Source organism: Embiotoca jacksoni, unplaced genomic scaffold (assembly GCF_022577435.1).
Source record: "Embiotoca jacksoni isolate LCO1_2020_lvr unplaced genomic scaffold, fEmbJac1.0.p SCAF_22, whole genome shotgun sequence".
Classification (NCBI taxonomy): Eukaryota; Metazoa; Chordata; class Actinopteri; family Embiotocidae; genus Embiotoca; species Embiotoca jacksoni.
In genome coordinates, this window is record NW_027185363.1 from 9,046,601 (window position 1) to 9,065,752 (window position 19,152).

The following is a 19,152-nucleotide window of genomic DNA, read 5'->3' on the forward strand; positions in this document are numbered from 1 at the left end:
CTTGTCGTCTTGTTTTCCTTTCTGCACTCCACAGAAATGCGAGTCCAGTTTGAGACGAAGGCGCCGACATCATTTTAAGACTTCTATTTATGTGTAAACGCAGGAAAGACTAACTTAGCAGGCTTTTCACAAGGCTGGTCTGTAGCTCCAATTGTCCGAAATGTCATACCGTTGTATGTCGTCCAAAATGTCATAAAAAAACAAAAAACAAACTCATACCAAATATCATTGATGGATGGCAATATGTCTGTATTATGGATGTTAGGCTACGTACCCATTAGTCCCATATCACTGTTCAAAGCCGAGCCAATGAGTCCCAATACTGATTTATGTGCTGATTATTTTTTCAATAAAAGGTTTTGTCTATAAATGTAAAAAAAAAAAAAAAAATTACCTTAAAATTATAGTAATTTGAGGTTTTCTTCAACTGCGTGAATTCAATCCACAAAACACTCCAGTCTGTAAAATCAACCATGTTTTTATTCCATGACGTGTCAGTTGGGATTTCTTAAGATATTTTACACGGAACTAAAGAGTTGACAGCGGTCAGGGAAAATCATAATGTAAAATTTGTCATTAAACCACAGCGTTATTTAACAGAGAATGTCAGAAACCACTTCTTTTTTTTTTACAGTCTCAAGTGTTTCAGCTGCTGTGAAACAATCCTGCAGATCCAGCGTGATTGTCTGCGGTCAGGAAGCACACACAGCTTCCACTTCCCATCCAGAAACAATAAGTTCACAGCCAGACACGAGTTTCCGTTACAAAATTCAATCTGGACACATTGAAGAAAAATGTCCGCGTTAACTGATTCACGCTGAAATAAAACGAGGTGCTTGGCACGTCATGTTTTTTTTTTTTTTTAAACGCATGTAAACTTCTGTAGCTTTCCTCCCACCGCGTTTATCAAGCAAATTAAAGCGAGAGCTTTCGATACGAGTGCTGAACGGTTACAGACAACCTACTTTCATTTCAAATTAAAATGATAAAAATAAAAAAAAATAAAAGAACTTAGAAAAGTCCTTTGGCTTTTTTACGTTTTAACAACCTCTACCTTAAATGTTTTCATCAAACATCTTCATCGTTGTTTTCATCTTCAGCTGATTTGAACTCTAAACAGCTCGTATCCATTTGATAAAAGTATTATAATAGTCACTGTTCTCTTTTTGTACCGGACACACGTTGGTGTCGGGAAGTCACGTGCAATGTCTCGCCACGGCTCCATCAGGGCGTCCCGTGTGCGCGAGTCTGTGTGCTGGACGTCCGAACTCCCCCCCCCCCCCCCCCCCCCCCCGTCTGTAGTTGGTGATTTAGAGGAATATTACCTTCTCTTTTCCTTTCTGGAGAACTTCTCTGGGGAAAGGAGGCGGTGCCGGCGGAGGAGTGTCGCCGCTGCTCCGCTTGTTTGTGCTGAAGGACGGAGACGTTTTGGCACCGCGGGCAGGTTGTCTGAAGGTATCTGAGGAGGCGAAAGAAAAAGAAAACGGTCGCTCCGGGGAGTCGAAAACATTTTACGACGACACCTCGCGGCGGGTTAATAAGCATGCTGCGGCCCACGTCTCTCAACTCCGGCGTTAAACTCATCCTCTCCGTTTCTGTTGACCACGTTGGAAATTCAAATATGTTTATGTCTGAGGTTAGTTGTTAGAGGTAGTTGTAATGCAATAAAACTACTTTTTGTAACTGCTGGGTTGGATCAGCGGGCGAGACGCCCTACCTGTGATTGGTTGTTATGCTGTGGGCTGGTCAGAGTTCAGATTCGGATTAGAGACCAGTTGACTGACAGTGAAACAACTGATAAACAGCAGCAGACAGGTTAGAATGAGCGTCCCTCCGGCTGATCCGATCTACCGCCAATGATATCCCAACATTTTAGACCTACATGATGTAAAAATGTTGACACCCCCCACCCCCCCCTCCCCCTCCGCATAGAAAATACTGTCAGCTGAAATTTTAATCTCAGCGCCCCCTGCAGGCAAAAGAGGTAGTTAAATAACTTTGATACATCTTTGTGTTTGAAGGTTTTACATTAAAAAAAAAAAATGTTTGTACCTGAATGGAAGATCCTTTGAGGGCTGCCGCTCCTTTTGGCTCTCAGACTGCCGCCTTCTTTCCCCGTCACTCGAATGGGCAGCACCTGGTTCACATCTATAGAAGCTGGATGTAGAAAGACGGCACGGTTTGAAAAGGCTGATCTGTAACCCGTGGCGCAACGCCTGGGTCCTGCAGGTGAGCGGGGTCTCCTTAAAGTTGAACTATGTCGGTGTTGATGTCTGTAAATGTGTCTCTGGCTGAAGAAAATGATTTCTGAGGTCTCAAACTGAAAAATACAAACGTTAAAACTATTTTTTTGTGGAAGAAGCAGCACAAAGATTAAAAACTAGATTTAACCTCTGTACCGAAACAGAAAAAGACATGGTGAACCTGCGTCCCGACCTGCGCTGTGGGTTCTCTGGTGGGACCCTTTCGTCTTTGAGATTTTCTCCTTTCCCTTGCCCAGAGTGGCCAGCTTGGTGGGGATCTGCTGCTGCACGGCTGCAGGTTTGTGCACCTGGTTGGTGGTGCTGATCAGGTGGATGGGCAGTTCGGCTTTGACCGGCTGGGGGCTGATGCTCTCCTTGCGCGGCGGGACCTTTGGAGGGACTTCGGAGTGATCGGTGGGGAAGACGAGGGTCTTTGGAGTTGAGGTCAGAGCGCCGCCGTTCACGACGCTCCCTCTGAATGATGGGATGCTGGAGAGACTCCAGGACTGAGGAGAAAAAGGAAATGATTCAAACCTCCGCTATTTCAGGAAGCTATATGAACCGATCTCACCTTTGACCTCTGCCTGTAAAGATTGTCTTCTGATTTAAGAGTATTTTAAATTCCTATAATTTTTTTTTTTTTTTTTTTTTTTCCTTTCCCATTTAATTTGGATTAAAATTTAGTTCTGATTATCCGTTTCAGAATTTTTGAAAAATCACGGTTGTTTTTCTGGACCTTGCTGATTTAATGTTTCCTGTTTGGATTACGCTTTGTCATGGAAATACAGTGTCGAAATATGTCAGTGTGTTTTCAATTTCAGTGAACACGGAAAACTGATGAAAACACAAAAAAAAAACGTCAACGGTTGTCGATCAACGAATCCGACTCCCGCTCCTCACCTGCGCAGCATCGTCACAGTTGGCGTGTCCCGGGTTCGGGATGTACTTTAACTTTAACTTCTCCTGCAGCTGCTCCAGTCGGTCCTTCTCCTGCGTCACGCGCTCCTTCTCCTTTTCCACCGACTTTGAGGACTCCCTCAGTCTCTCCAGGTCCTGCTGGTGGTTTTCTTTCTGCCGCTCCAGCTCGGCCTTCTCCTCGTTCAGCTTCTCCTCCCACCTCCCGCAGTCCTCCTCCCTCTGCCGCAGCTGCGCCTCCAGCGCCTCCACCTGGATCCTCTGCCGCTCCCTCTCCTTCTCCCAGCGCTGCTGCTCCTCCCGATGCTGAGCCTGCAGCTTGTGCAGGTGGGCCAGCTCCTCCTTCTGCTTCTCCAGGTTACGCTGCTTCTCCTGCTCAAGCAGCACGTTGCTGTAGTGCTTGCTGTTCGACTGAAAGGCTTGCTGCAGCTCGATCCGGCTGTCCTGCTGGGCGATGACTGCCTGCACGGCGGAAAGGTTTAATAGAGCACAGAATGACTTATTTTTGGGGTGGAAAACTAAATGACATAGTTTTCATAAATAACATATTTTAGCTTCGCCCAAACATTTGGACGGGGTGCCCGATTTAAAAGCAGTCTGCGTCAAGAGTCTTACCTGTAAGCTGTAGAGCCTCTGCGCGAGCATTATCACACGGTCGCACACCTACAGAGGAAAAGAAGTGGCAGCGGCAATGAACGTGGAAATGCAAGAAAAATGACGAGGGCGACAACGGCAGAATGAGAAGTTTTACCTCCGCTTCGCAGAGATTACCCGAGGTTGACATCGGGAAGGTGTCGGTTTCATCATCAGCCTGGAAACAAAACGGGAGAGACAAAGTAAATATTCACGATTCTTTCACCAGATGGACGTCGGGGGGTTCGGATCCTTTGCATCTGCTCCACTCACAGGCTGCTCCGGGCCTTCAGAGTAGGAGACCTCGTGGAGCTGGCGGTCACTGCTGGTGTCACTTACGTACAGCGGAATGCCCTCGCTGCCGCCCGACCTCTCGGCTTCATCTCCACCTGAGGAAAGGAAATCATTCACAACCCAAATTTTGTACTGCGAAGTGCTCATTTTGCAGATTTTGGTGAACACAGTAATCTGTGAAGATGGCTTGTTTTTCAGCTCGGAAGCGATTTCCGAATTAGGTTTCGCTGTTGAAAGGAAACAATTATTAAAAATCCGTGTTTGAAACAAAGTTTATGAGCTTGAAATATCTTGTTGTCTTATTGTTTGAAAAACGGCCGACTACCGGTCCCTCCAGGAAAACCACAATCTTGCGATCGCAGTAATTAACGCAAATTCGCGTTCGCAGGAATTGAAAATGACCACAAATTGCATCAACATTTTTAAGAAAAGGGACTGCAAAAAATTCTACCAGTTTTGTTTGCAACGTATAAAATTCTGGAGTGACTGCTATCAGGAGCTTTCAAACAGGGAGGCACTTCCACATAGATGAGGGTGTGAACCATTTGATTAGCCCGTCATGATGCCAGCCATCTGCTGTCCTCACCAATAAATTCACATAAAGGAGGATGAGGTATCCAGAGAACAACCATGCCTGCTGATAATCTCTCTGCGCAGCAATGTAACTGTTCACAGTAACGCTCCAGTGTACACACACACATTATTAATAAAAACCTACATCTTACGTTTCACGGTGCTCGCGGCAGGGTTATAACCCGCCGGTCCGAAGGTCTCGGCCCTCGTCAGCGTCTCTCTTTGTGTCTCGGACTCATCCATGAGAACGTTTGGGTCTTTCATCCTCAAGAAGAGCAGGTTCTGCAGGTTCTCCACTGCACACAGAAGGAAAAACAATTCCTCAGCCTACCTCCTTTAAAGATACCGTCAGAGATAACGTCGGCACTCTCGCTCACGACGACTGCATGAGAAACGTAATTTTCACGAGCACTCTGATTGTGGTTGGAATAATGAGGCTGTTGTTTTTGATTTGGCGAACCGAGTAACTGTTGAAATCAGAAAGTAGAAACCGATGATGTCCCTGCTCTCACCTTCGTTGATGGCGCCGTTCAGCAGTGCCTCCCCCTGCTGGAGGTTGGCCCCGTCCCCTCGGAGCAGCAGCAGCCGCCCTTTGCGGGGGGTTTCCTGCTCCGTCACGTCCTCATAGAGAGCAGAAAAGATCTGCAGCTTGTCTGTCAGGCTTTGTTTTATCTGGTCGTCCTTCATCTTCAGAACATCTAAAATGACATGTTTGTCTAGTAAGTGCGAGCGGAAACATTTTGACCCTTTTCACTCGTATAAAAGGCGAAATAAATGCTGATTTTTTTCCTCGCTGAGACATCTTGTGATAACGTCCATAAAAATCGGAACCAGCCCCAGCGGAAAAGTTGCACAGGACAAAAACATCATACAAACAGAAAGAATACGTCACCTGCACAGTCAAACTGGAAAACTCCCCGAAAATGTAATAGTGCAAATGTTTCAAGGTCTTTCAGTTTCCATCAAGCAAATAAGTATGATCGGATTTTTATCTGATCTAATCCAACCTTTTTTCCCCCACTAGTGAACTGTTCAAGAAGCACATGTAGATGAAGAATTTGTGGCATTTTTTCTGTTGACTATTATCTTTTCCATCAAGCTCATCACTTAATCATATTTGAAAAGACAATCTGGTGCGATCTGCACACTGACAGGACGTTCTGTGTGATTAGAAAGCCGTTGATGGACAGTTTTCTTACCTTGAAAATGTTGCAGCCTGGCGATCAGGTGATGGTACACCTCGTCGTCCCGGTGACTGAATCACAGACATTTTACTCAGTTTGATCTTTCATGTGATAAGTTAAAGAAAAACATTTTTTAAAAATTGACCACTTATTTGTTTAAATCCGTTTCTGACTTTTCAGGCAACAAAACAACAACAAAACAACAAATTCGGACATTACCGCCATTGCAGCTATTCTGTTAAACATTAATATCTCCGGTGCTCACCAATCCACAGCATCTCGTATGAGGGTCGTCCATGTGATGCGTTCCTCCCTGGAGCCTGTGTGGATCTCGTACATCTCCGGCATGCTGGAGGTGCAGGCACAGATCAGGTACATGGCTTTGTCCTCATGGGCCACTTCCCTGACGATCAGTCTTTGAAGGGAGATCACCGGCGGTTTGTTATCCTGCACGAGCAACAATAACACAGCAGGTTTTTACTTTGACTCAAATCATTATCAAGATCGGTCCTGGATCATCACTTCACACCATCCAAGATTAGAAGACTATCAAATGACTTCATATTGCTAATACCAGTAGCATAATGGGGAAAAAAAAAAAGAAAGAAAAAGAATTGGCCTTACACGTATAAATGATACAGCGAGTCATGATTGATGCTGATAGTCTCTCTGAGCAGAACTCACCACTGCAGCAAAAACAAGCTTCTGATCTTTCTCCTGTAAGAGGAGGAGCACGTCTGACAGCAGCACAGCATGGATGTCTGCAGGGAGAGATTAAAGCGTTAAAACCACACAAGCACTTGAGGTTTTCACCCAACCCGATGGACTTCAGGCACTTCTGCATTTCATCTTTACATTTGGTGAGACGGTTTGAATTTGAAATGACACAAAAGCATGTTGTTATACTGGTTCCCAGAGTCATGGTGCTTTCACAAACACAATTTACCATAATGTTGAAATTTAACAACAACAAAAAAACCCACAAAGGAAACAAGTTCACTATAACACGGAACTAAAGCACTGAGCCGTCAGTCACTTGATGCATAACGCCTCAAAGATTCATTAAAACCAGACCAGTGCACACAGACACACTTCAGTTCACCTCCTGACCTCCAATGACGTCAATAGAGCCATTATTGCAATTTAAAAACAGGGTGTGTAGAAGTTGTGTGACGCAGAGAAGTGTGACAGATACAAAAAAAAAAAATAAAACACTATATGAATATGGACATATTATTAAAGCAAATGTGAAACCAACAGTTTTGATTTATAATTTCTGCTTTGGAAAACGAGTCCGCATATTTGGCCGAGCCGTACGACACGCTCTTGACTTCGTACGCTCGTAAGCAATCTGGCTCGAAGTTGTGACATTTACTTTTCTTTCAACACGATATTCTATCACCTAGTAACAATTCTGCAACACTTCCAGCACAGCTCAAGTCTAAACCGAACGCAATCACAAGAAGTAGGAGCACACGGTGACCCTGTACTAGTCATGACACTGCAACAAAAGTCACTGTTATGCGAGGGGAAATAAAACTGTTAAATAAAGCAGGAAATGTTGTGAATGAAGATTCTTTAAGTCAGATCAGTCTATAATGTAGCATTCTCATTGCAGATTTGTATTTCTTGCACCGCATTGAAAAAAAAACAACAAAAAAAAACAACTTTGAAAATCCAATTGATCATCAGTGTCACTAAAATGTTTGAATATCTAGCAGACAGTTTACATGCGTAGATGTGAGCGGTCGTCATTGACCGAGCCACAGACAAAACGGGCCTCAAACTCTCGACCAACCTTTCTGTCTCCCGGAGGACTTCCAGGTGACGGAGCCTTCGTGCAACAAGGTCCTGTTGCCCTGGATCAGATCCTCTCTGCGGAACACACGGCCGTCCTTCAACCGGCCCGGAGATTTGGCCTCCAGACGCAGGCTGATCTCTTTCAGACGGGCGGCTTTCTCGTATTCGCTGACCTGCGCGTTCACCTGGTAGATGGTGTCTTTGATCAGCGCCAAACCCTCTGCCAGAGACTTGGACTCGTCTGTGTCGGCTGGAAGGAGCAGGAAACAAATTAGGCCCATCGCAGCCAGCGGGTTTTGTTCCCACAAAGGGAGTCAATCAGATTTCAGTCTGCCGAGTTAAACACTGAAAGTCTGAGCAAAGGCTGCAACAACTTGTAAAGGACGCAGGCAAGCGTTGAGTGGTGAGATTGTACCTTCGGTGTTCTGGATGATTCGCTCCACCAGGATGGGATACTTTGTGATGCGCTGAGTCACCAACAGGAAACATTCAGAGATTCCCAACCTGCGAACGAGAGGCGACTGACCGATTTTCTGTAAAAAAAAAAAAAAAAAAAAAAAAGACATTTTATTTTCCAAACTCAATCAAATGCAGTAAATGTTGCACTTGCTACCACCTGACGTTATGAGTTTGACGAGGCTTTTCCGCTCAACTAAAACACACTGGCTGTCTGCTGCTATTTTTTTTTGCCATTTTACTTCGGAACAGTTTGCTGCTTTCGGTTAAGCATCGCCAACTAATTTCGTTTCCGAGTACGACTTTGTTTGTATAATCACTGTTATTTATGATTCTGGCACCGATGCTCCGGACAGTTTTGCCAATTCCAGTGCATTTTCTCCGTAACAAAATATAACCGCAGGCGTCGACAAGTGAATGTACATTACTCACTCTATTGAGGATCTGCAGCTTCTTGTTGGTCTGCAGCTGCTCCTTGTAGAAGCTGATGGCTTCATTGTGATGGCTGCAAAAACCGCTGTACGCCTTCATCATTCTTTCTCCCAGTGTACCTGAAAACTGACACGACAAGGGAAAACTTTAGGTTTCCTCAACGTGCACAAATGAATAGGAACAATGCACTGAATTAACTGCTGAATACTGAAAATATCTAAATATCAGAAATGGGTTTTGTGGAGGAAAGAGAGGGACACAACGGCTTTACCGCCCTCAAAGAACAACACACGCCTGCCTTTACTGTAAAACTATGATTCGGAACAAAAAGTCGTGCAGATTCTGATTCCATTCAGAAAAACTACTAGAAAACCCATCTGCAGTCCCTTACACAGCATTACAGACATACCAGCCATTCCTCTGCACAGCACAGAGAGTGACAAAGGTGGGGAGAGGTGGATGGATATAGATCACAAAGAACGAGGCGTTACCAAGCAGGAAAAACAGGGGTACACCGTAAACATGACAATTTATTTCTAAATAAAGCCTGTATTTTAGATAAGTGGTGAACCGACCCTTGAACAAGCTCTTGTGTTGGTGCCTGACACAATATTAACAGTGTCAGTGCTGTATGTTGAGCCGCAATGACAACATTCAGAACTCCAACCCGGCCTGACGTGCATCCTATTTTCAAAACTTAATGAATTGTAAAGATCAAAGTGGAAATGTCGTCCGTTAATCCCGTTCTCGACAGCTAAAGCTTGTTAGCAACACTCGCTGTCAGACTGTTGGTGGAGGAATGTCAACACATCATTTAGGGAGAGTTGTAAACGTACGGCGAGTAAACTGTGTATCCGATATGTTGCTGATTGTTTTTTGAAAGCAATGGTTTTCATTTAAATGTGCAATAATGCAGAATAAAACAATCCTTACAGGTTAAGAACATTTGGGTGAGGTTGGACATTTTTTTTATCCTTACTGAAACTCTGAACAAAAACATGCAGTTGTTTTGGGAGAAACATCACGTGGAAAAAGTAACTCCAACGCACCGTGATGTTGACATACAAACACTTTAGTGGCATTTTGACGTGAAGGTGAGTAAATAATGAATAAATAGCAGATACTCTGGCCCCCTGCTCTACCTGAGAGATGAGGATATCCCCCAGCTGTGTGATGTGGTAGTTGTTTGGACTTCCCTCCTGCTGACTTTGGCTTTGTTGCACTTTGAGGCAGTGGAGGAAGTGCTGGTGTAGGCTGAGCAGGTCTTCCACTCCGGAGAAGAGCCACTCCAGCCGGGACTCCTCTATCAGCGGACACTGCTTCAGCTCGTGCAGGTAGACGCACAGGAGGATTTTCAAGGTGCGTACTTGGTGCATCTCCGTCTGGATCAACTCTAGGAAATTGATAAAGAGGGATATCTTGATTGCGGATTTAAGATCTTCTCCTCTTCTCCCAGTGGGGATCATTATATCACCATGTACTCTGCAAGCAGTGGTCAAATATTCATCTTTTTCAATGGATAATTTACATGACAATTTTCTGTCTATATATATATATATATACACACACACACACACAGTATACATACACTAAGATTCAATCACTAAAATGATATATGATTCCTGAAAATACCATTTTTAATTCTCTAATTAGTTGTCAGACTTCTCTAGTTGAGCCTACCGTAGATGACGTCCTGTCTTTTAACAGCCTCTTTGCTCAGGGCCTTCAGGTAGTTCTGGTCCACAGCGAAGCTCCACGACTCCACCTCCAGATTCTGGGCATCGGACTCGAGTCCCGCTCGCAGCAGAGCATAATGGGAGTCTGGATGACACACAGAGAGTCACAGTAGGACCCACATCCCCCAAACAAGTCTCGTGCTTTGTGGTCACATGCATGTGTATCAGTGATTCATTATTCTTCATCGTTTTTTTTAATGTCTTAAGTTTTGTAGCAAAAATGTTCTTTAAATGGCAACAGTCTTGCGTCGAACTGTTTTATCACCTACAATCAGGGAGAGGTTTAAGTCAACAATGAATATAATAAATGAAAATTCAACAGTAGCAGCTGCTTAAACTGTGTATTTAAGAATCGTAAATGATTAATGATGAAAAGTACTTTTGTAAAATGTCCCAAATACAAAAATCTTTTTTTCACCACGAGGTCTTCTTCAAATGTGCATACGATATAAATAAAATCCTTCATACACGCTGTTGATCATATGTAGAGTGACTACATAAACATTTACCAGATGAAGGTCTGAGGACCAAAATCTCATTAAATAAAGCGAGTACAAATATGACCAACAGCGTTTTCTTTTTGTACACCGTCACATAAACTTTATAGGTGAAGGTTAAACTTTGATACGAATTGAAACTGCATTGACGTTTCCATATTTTTCACAGTGAAGTTTCATCACGCTACTGTTATTACGGGGGGCCGACGCCGGCCGACTGACCTTCGAGGTTGATGGGCTCAGCCAAAGAGGAAGCCAGCGACACGGAGTCTTCAGAGGAGCGCTTCAGCCGCGGGCCTTCGAGCTCCTCCATCTGCGCCGGACCGGATCTAGTTGGTATTTGATGTGATAACACTCAGCCGGTAAATTAAAATGTGATGTCAGCACAGAAACAAGCGCGTGCGCGTGCACACACACACGCACACACACACACACACACACACACAAATACAGACACACTAATGCTGCAGACGTTCAGTGCTATTGCTAAATTCGAGATGGGCGCTTCCATTAAATGATTGATTTTATGTATCTGATGCCAAGTGCAAGAAAACTATGGAGACAAAAGGGACAAAGGGCCACACGACGCAGAATCGGGTTTTGGACGACACATCCGTCTGGCCCAGAATGAACCCGGAAAAACGTGGGACTATTTCGTGTGTGAGGAAAAAACTAAATGAAAGCAACGGCAGCATCAGCGTGAATGCGACGAATACAAAAAAAGATTCGCGATGGAAATTTAGCTCGTCACCAACCGGGGACTCGTGTCGCTGTAAGAAGAGGAAGCAGGTTGAGGGCTGGATTATTTTACGGGTGACAGTCATGCCTGGATTAAGGAAGCTGGCAGGGAGGCCATTTGAGGCCGGGAGAGAAAAACTTTCCCCAGGGCTGTGAGAGAGAGAGAGACAGATTAACAAACAACAAACAGAGAGAGACAAACAGTCTGTGAGCGACACCGGCAGAAAGACAAATAGATCTACTAAGTCAGAGACCGAATGTCAGATGGTTGAAAATAAGAGTGAAGCAGCGAGTTCAATGGAGCAGTAGATAAAAGGCCTTTTGCCCTTTCATCTCAAATCTTCAAAGCGACTACACGGACTGAAATTTGTTGAAAAATACCCGACAAAATGATAGCATGATGTAAAGTTGTCCACATTATTAGGTCCCTTCACATTTTTTGAAAATATTGAAAAGGCATCAATTATTTACATGGAAAAACACACCGCAGCTCAGGAGTTATAAACTTACACGATATAGAGCCGTTTCCCCGATACTGTTTGTTGACGATTGAAATAGAACGGGGCAATATGGACACCTTTTCATATTGACATGCAACACAAAGTCTACGTAAAAATGTAATTAATGTTCGATAAAATGAGCCGTGCCCTTCTGTAATGTACAGTATTATAATCCCAAAAAGCTACTTTAACGTGTGGAACATAAACTACCAAAACAAAACAAAAAAAAATAGCTCGTCAAATTTTCCTTCGACTCATAAATATTGTCAACGGAGTTTAATAGACGAACACAGTATGACTCATCACCACAACATAACATCACTGCAGGCCAGTACATACACTCAGTGCCACATAAAAAACAATGTGGACATTATGAATGAGGATTTTATTACTGAAAGGAAATGGAAATGAACGCACCTTTGTCATTTGTTACTGAAAGCACTTGGCTGACTCACGGGCTCTTAAGCAGACGAGCTGCCTGCTAAAGAAAAAGGAGCGCGAATCCAAACCGGCTGTTCTCGCTCCGAGCGGAGGGAACTGGTTTGGCAAACTGTGACGACCGGACCGAACAGCAGCTCAAGTCCGACCAACTCTCAGACAAGAGGCACAAGCAGAACGTGAGCGGGAGAACGCAGAGCCGCGCTGCGGTAACAGCGGCGGCAACCATTTGTTACAGCGACAGACGCGCAGCAGATCTTCTATTCTACTTACAAGTTCTTATCCGCTCAGCGTTTTCACCTCCCGCTCCGAGATACGCATCTCTGCCGGGGCGTGGTGTGACGACCGACATCCAAAATATAGCTTTTAAAAAGATTTTTTTTAAAAAGTGTTCATCTAATCTCTGTTCTTAAAATGGCTTTTAAATCACCCTCTGTGTCTTGCGGCCCGGAGTGACTCACCTTCTTCATATATACTTCTGACTTTTTATTTCCCCGAGTTATGTCCTCGACAGTTTCCTCGTAGCGCTGGAAAAAACAAAACAAAACAAAACACACACACACACACACACACACACACAAAGGGGAAAAAAAAAACCAAAACATCTCATTAAACAAGCGGATAAAAACAAAAGAGGAAAATGCAGCAAAACAACTGACATTGAATGTTCCAAGGTCACGGTCTGATTGAGTTTGTGCGTCCCAGTTTTAGTCCCTCTGGCCGTGTCTGCGGGAGTCCGTTAGTTCGACATGCTAATGGTCCCTTGGGGGGGGTCGATGAAAACGTTCCCGTGTTTGGTATAACGACCTCCTCCTGATTGGACAGCCGCAGCAGCAACGCAGGCGGAGAATCAGACGGGAGGAGGAGGAGGAGGAGGAAGAAGAAGAAGAAACAGAAAATATCTCAATCTAACGAAGGTGCATTCTAATTAGATCGAATTATGCCGCAGCTTCTCGAGTTTCACAGACAGTTTAAGGAGTCGTTCCAAGTCAGACACACCTAAAACACACAAACGACTTGACTGAAGGAGCTGCGACACAAACACGCAGGAGCGAGCGCTCGCGCTCACCTCCGGCTCTCTTTCCGCAGAACCGGAGCGGAGAGCGAAACGTAAAAGTTTGCGGGATTTACGCCGTTCGGAAATCGCTGAAACGCACAGTTTTGCCCGGCAGCTGAAAGAAAATCAACACGACGTTTTAAACGGGATTTTTGTGGTCTCTGGGAAAACTTCCAAGTTGCTGTTTGACAACAGTGGAACTCAGAGCTATTGCTTTACGGGCTCCCAAAACTAAACGCAAAACTAAAATGGACCCTTTTCACATCACTCCCATATTAATGTTTGATGTTGCCTTGAAGAATTCCTGCACTCCAAAAGGAGGCCGAGGCTGAACATCAGTCCACTTCCTCGAGGACTCCGGAGCACAGCAGACGCTCACACTCACGAGGGATTCAACACGAGCTCAAATGAAAAAAAACTAAAATCCTCCCATTATTTTTTGATCTGTGCACTTCATATGCGTGATGTCGCTTCTGAGGGAAAGTTACTAGTGCTTGTCAGAATTGTCATTCTGATGGTGGCATACTTTAGCATCTTGGCATCCCAACTAACACCTGCTAATGAACACCGTCTGCATGTGTTCACAGGACTTAACGAAAGATATTATCATTACTCCGTCAGCTCCAACCACTGCGCAGACATTTTTGTTGAGCTTTGAAAACTCAATTATGGAGGAGAATCACAATGCCCCGGTTTAAATGACAAATAAATCACACGATATTTGAGATTATTTCTGTTTCAGGTGATAAAAAAATACAAGCAAAGCTTTTATTCCCACTTCACATAAACGCACTATTCTGTCTCTCTGTTTGCGTCTCGACCGAACCAAAAAAAATATACATCGCAACACCTCGCGCTTGGGCGCTTTGTCCCAGGCCCGTGTGCCGTGTTGCTTTCGTTACAGACTTGCTTCTGAGCTTCACGGCATGTTATTATCCATATCGAGGCTGTGACACCTCAAATGATTCACCCGCAGCGAATGAAATACAGGTCATTCCCTGCAAGAGAAAAACAAGACCAGCAAGTCTGCCAAGCATCCCGTAGAGGACGGGGAGGACGGAGAGGTAGGGGAAAATACTGCTGGATGCCGTTTGTGCAACGGAGGTTTCACTTAGGCCGACACGGGGCCTAATCACAGCAACACCACGATTATTAAAACAAGTGAGAGTCGCTGACGGCCCGTCGTGACGGGACAAACCCAACCAGGCGGTCCACAGTTAATGGCCGTGAAACGAGACCCGTTAGTCCGGGGAGGCCGTAAAAGCTGACCGATTCAAAAGAAACCACCGCTCCATGTTGCTCCTGTTCCCAATAAAACCCTGAAGGCTGGATATCTCGCGTCAACAGATCCCTCCTCCCCGCAACGTGCTCCTACTTTTTGTATTTTTGTCACGTCCGCCAGCCGTCACACACGGTTTACTTATTAACCTCTACATACTGGCGTTGTTTTCTTCTTTTTTTTTTTTTTAACTTCAGTGTAAGTGTGCTGTAATCGCATGCCAATGTGATTCTGTCAGTACGAACAGGTGAATCCTGTCTTTACCCTCCAGCCTGAGGGAAGAGTGATGCATGCGTCTATGCCGTGCAGTTTAAACTCCAGCATTTCCTGATTGTAAAAATGAGACGAGCTGGAAAATGGAAACAATTTTTTGTTTCTTTAGGGATTTGTCAACTTCTGGGACTTTATCTCAGTCTGACAATATAACTGCATGGTTTGGAAAATAGTTAGCTATGCTCTCAAGTATGTGATTTGTGGTGCAAGAGCGACCACATGGAAAACCACCGGTACGCTATTATCATTGAATTGTAATACAGTACGTTCTCACACTTGGAAACATGGGAGTCCTGGAACAGTGAGGCTTATAAAAAAGGAGCATATTCCACATATTTGTATTCATAAAACATATGTAATAATTCAACATTTGTGTGCACATATTCGTTTTGGAGCAATTGCCGTGCTCTTGAAAACAGAATTCAAAATAATGCACACAAAATGAAGATGAATTTCTGTGAATTTTAGGACTTAAAAATAGCGACATGAGAGAAAAGATAATAGAAAACGGTTTCACAAACATGTCCAACTTAGAAAAACGTTTATTACAAGCAATCTTAAACTTTGGTCGCCAAATACTGCTGCTGTGAGCTAACAGTGAAACCTGGAGGACTTTTAGGCCCCAACAAAATAAAACAGCTTGTCTTTGTGGCAATCTTCCATTTATCTGTGGTATTTACAGTAAACTGTGATAGACATAACAGCTTTTAGAAGATGTGACTCTACCATTTTTTTTTTTTGTCAAATGTGCAACCACTTCAGTTTAATCTGGCGGTCGCGGCGACGTTTACACTTCAACTGATACTGCAAATCCTTTACGATCCTCGGATCTTCACCTCAATAGTCACACGAAATAGGATTAAAAAAATAATAAATAATAATAATCTTCTATCGAACTTCTTAAAAGTGCAACAGCTGTTCATACACCATTAAAACCAGTGCTTTTGGACACTTCAGCTTTCAGTTTATACAAATCAACTGGCATTAATTGACCTTCTTGCTCACTTTGTCACTAACACTTAGATCATTTGGTCTCCTTTCAGTACTTCAGATTTACCCAGGGATGACATTTAAATTAACACCTGTACTTAATTCTATGCTTTACTTTAAACTTCTTGAGTGCTTAGCATCATTTTTAAGCAGACACTTCACAACTTCTTTCAGTCATTTTATTCTAACTACAACTTTTTCCACACGTTTCAAGTAAAGATCCTAATCATTCACCACCTGCACGTTTTCCTGAAGAAACTTTTTTACAAGTTGGCTGCTAAAAGTGTAGTTGTAGCAGTTCAGGTTTCCAACTTCTTTAAGCACCAAACTACCTTTTAAACGCCCACTTCAACTTATTTCAGTAACTGTATTTTAATTGCCACTTCAGCTTTTCCACAAGCTATTTATCAGTGATCCACGCATGCATTTTCAGAAGAAAATTCATAGCTTTTTCAGTATCATCTATGCATGTAAATATGCGTGTATTTATTTAGGTCAAACATCCTATTTTAAAGTTTACATATCTCTCCGCGCACGTAATAACGCTCTACTTTTTTGTTGTTGTTGTTGTTGTTGTTGTTAAAAACAACACCAGTTGATAGTTTTGTATCATTCCGCGTGCAACGACGCTTTACTTCACTTTCAGTCACCCGACACTCCTTCAGGAAAACTGACGGGACAGTTTGGTTCTTCCCTCGAAACACATCGGAATAAACACTCTCATTTTGGGGAGGTGTGGAGGGGGGAGGGGAGGAGAGGATTTAACAAGCGGTTGATTAACCACCAAAAGGGCGGGACGGGATAACAATTAAAGTGCGGCGTAGTCCGGCGGAGGTACGCCAAGGTGACTTACCTGGATTCATTACGTTTCCCACCGCAAAGATTAAAATCAGCAGCGACAGGTGATTCAGAAAATAGTTCCCACGAACAGGTGTGGAAGTCCTGAGAGCGGAGACGGAAGTGGCTGCAGGTGATCACGCCGCTGGCTGCCGGTTGGCACGCGGCGCGCAATAACGTCCGAAAAAACGCGGGGCGTCACCGGCGGCGGCGGCGGCGTCACAGAATTGATATAAAACTGTTCGGAGCGAAATTAAGAAGAAACTCCGCGCGAGTTTCGCCAGCTCGTGTCGAGTTTAAAAACACGAAGAGCTAACTCGCTTTTAGAAACTGCTCCCTTCCCCGTGGACGCAGGCGTCACCGCTCGTAAAGTTCGCACGCCGGTTTGGCTCGCCGACGTTAACGTAATGACGTTACGCGCGTTAACGCACCCGAGTCCGTTCGGTTAACTCGTTTGCCGAAAGTCCAAACGAGAGCAATTGACTCGAGAACAGTTCCTTCTTACCCGGTGTCGAGGTGAAGGAGCGGCAGAGCGCATCGAAAACGCAGGAGACGACTTTTGGGTGTTTATCTCCAAGGCGAGGGAGGGAGGGAGGAGGAGGAGGAGGAGGAGGAAGAGGAATTATATCTCTCAACAGCTTCCACTGAAAACAAAAGAACGCGAGGAAGGATGCCTCAGGAGGAACAAGTGCACACATAATAAAAAGAAAAAAAAAAAAAAATGGAGCTGAGGGGAGGGAGGGAGGGAGTGTTTCAAAAGAAATCCCAGCCTCCTGCGGATGAGCCCTCCTTCTCCCTCTGAGCGTTGTGGGACCGGGTTGGTTCAGTTGCGACACATTCCGCAGGTTCGTCCCAGCAGCTCGCTCGAGTCTGTAAATGAACGCAGGCTCGACGTGTTTTCTACCAGCGTGGCCCCCCTGCGTGATGCAAATGCTTTTATTATAAGACTGACAGCGTTAACAGGGGTGATGGAAAGCAGCAGCTGTCAAAATTTTGATGTTTTTTTTTTAAATTATGGCCAAAAAAAAGAAGCAGTTTTTCTTTTGAGTAAATCACCTGCAGGCAATGTAGTTACGAGCTCAGGTAGTGTGCGCCAAAGGGGAATTCTTGTTATTTACTTTTCAACAGGACTAGTTTAATGAAATTGAACAGGCTTGAGGGTTTGGATTTCTTAAAAAATAATGGTCCTGTGTGTATAAATGCATAAAAGTACCGATCAGTGTGTTGTAATCATGACTTACCTCTTTCACTTTGGTTACCTTGATTCAGGTTGGGTTTGGTGATCTTGATGGATGAGCCAAAATGCATCAGGTGATGTGAAAGTAAACAGGTTTGGACAATGACAGCAGAGGTGTGCAATGTACAGGAAGTTAAAGCTCTGAAGAATGAAAGGAGTGGACCTTGTGGAAGGAAGGATTTTTAACATCAAAGCTCAGTCTGTAAGCCAACGTGGACAGCAAAGGACCTGAAATGCTGAGAAAAAGGGACGTTTTAACACCGACGATGCAACAATAACTGTTAACTTCATCTACTGTGGGGGATTATGTTATTCTGAACTAGCCCGTGAGCCATAAGCCATATATTGTCAACTAAATTCCCTACAGTACATTACATTCCCCAAATTACTTAAATAAAAAAAAAAAAAAAAAAAAAAAAATTTTTTTACCTCCTTCACTTTGGTTTTCTCGGAGAAATATGGAACTGGGAAACACCAGCTGTCCACATTAACCCATATAAGTATAATCCAAATGACTTTAACTATAAATACATAGTAAACACAGGTTGTGGTTCGTGATCTGGAAAAATGTAGATGATTTATCAAAAGTGCTACAGATGACGTGAAGTATGTCAAACAGGTATTGAGAGTTCTCGTACTCAAGTAACTAAACCAGTCAAAAACCTTTAACTCACTTTGGTTGTCTGTGGAATGATTGGAATAAATAAAGCCTGACACAGTCAATGCACAATGAAAGCTAATGAGCTTTCCACATTGCGTTCAGTCACTGAAATGTTTATGTATTTAATGTTGTGTTGAAACGGGAGCCTGGCCTTGTATTGTGTGCAGTCACACACACACACACACACACACACACACACAGGGTAGTGTCCATGTCATTGTTGTACAGTAGGTGGCGTCGTTGCACTACCAGCACTTCTTTGGACGTTCAGCTGAAGTGACTCGTTCGAACCTCAATCCCAAGAGACTGAATGGCGGGAAGGCAACATAGTAAACCACAAGCACACGTTTCCCTCATGACCACTGACAGTCAGATTACA

At 44.0% G+C, this 19,152-nt stretch overlaps 1 protein-coding gene across 8 annotated transcripts; it reads right to left on the reverse strand.

The window, feature by feature from the left end:
- Positions 1 to 462: 462 nt before the first annotated feature.
- Positions 463 to 17,530, reverse strand: arhgef18a (rho/rac guanine nucleotide exchange factor (GEF) 18a). 8 transcript variants are annotated; one of them, XM_069157785.1, is made up of 23 exons: positions 16,892 to 17,175; positions 13,099 to 13,252; positions 12,901 to 12,966; positions 11,519 to 11,651; positions 10,986 to 11,092; positions 10,211 to 10,351; positions 9,673 to 9,923; positions 8,531 to 8,656; positions 8,058 to 8,175; positions 7,641 to 7,892; positions 6,527 to 6,603; positions 6,108 to 6,289; positions 5,858 to 5,913; positions 5,171 to 5,356; positions 4,811 to 4,954; positions 4,065 to 4,180; positions 3,910 to 3,969; positions 3,774 to 3,821; positions 3,144 to 3,620; positions 2,437 to 2,749; positions 2,053 to 2,157; positions 1,326 to 1,459; positions 463 to 775 (listed from the first exon to the last, which is right to left on the reverse strand). In XM_069157785.1, exons 5-23 carry the CDS (start codon positions 11,074 to 11,076, stop codon positions 629 to 631), a joined length of 3,024 nt encoding a protein of 1,007 aa, XP_069013886.1. In that variant the 5' UTR covers positions 11,077 to 11,092; positions 11,519 to 11,651; positions 12,901 to 12,966; positions 13,099 to 13,252; positions 16,892 to 17,175; the 3' UTR covers positions 463 to 628. The 8 variants fall into 8 exon arrangements, with proteins under 8 accessions (XP_069013886.1, XP_069013887.1, XP_069013891.1 ...); XM_069157786.1 differs by having other exon boundaries at positions 12,419 to 12,966; XM_069157790.1 differs by lacking the exons at positions 13,099 to 13,252; positions 16,892 to 17,175 and adding an exon at positions 17,381 to 17,530.
- Between the last annotated feature and the right edge of the window lie 1,622 nt (positions 17,531 to 19,152).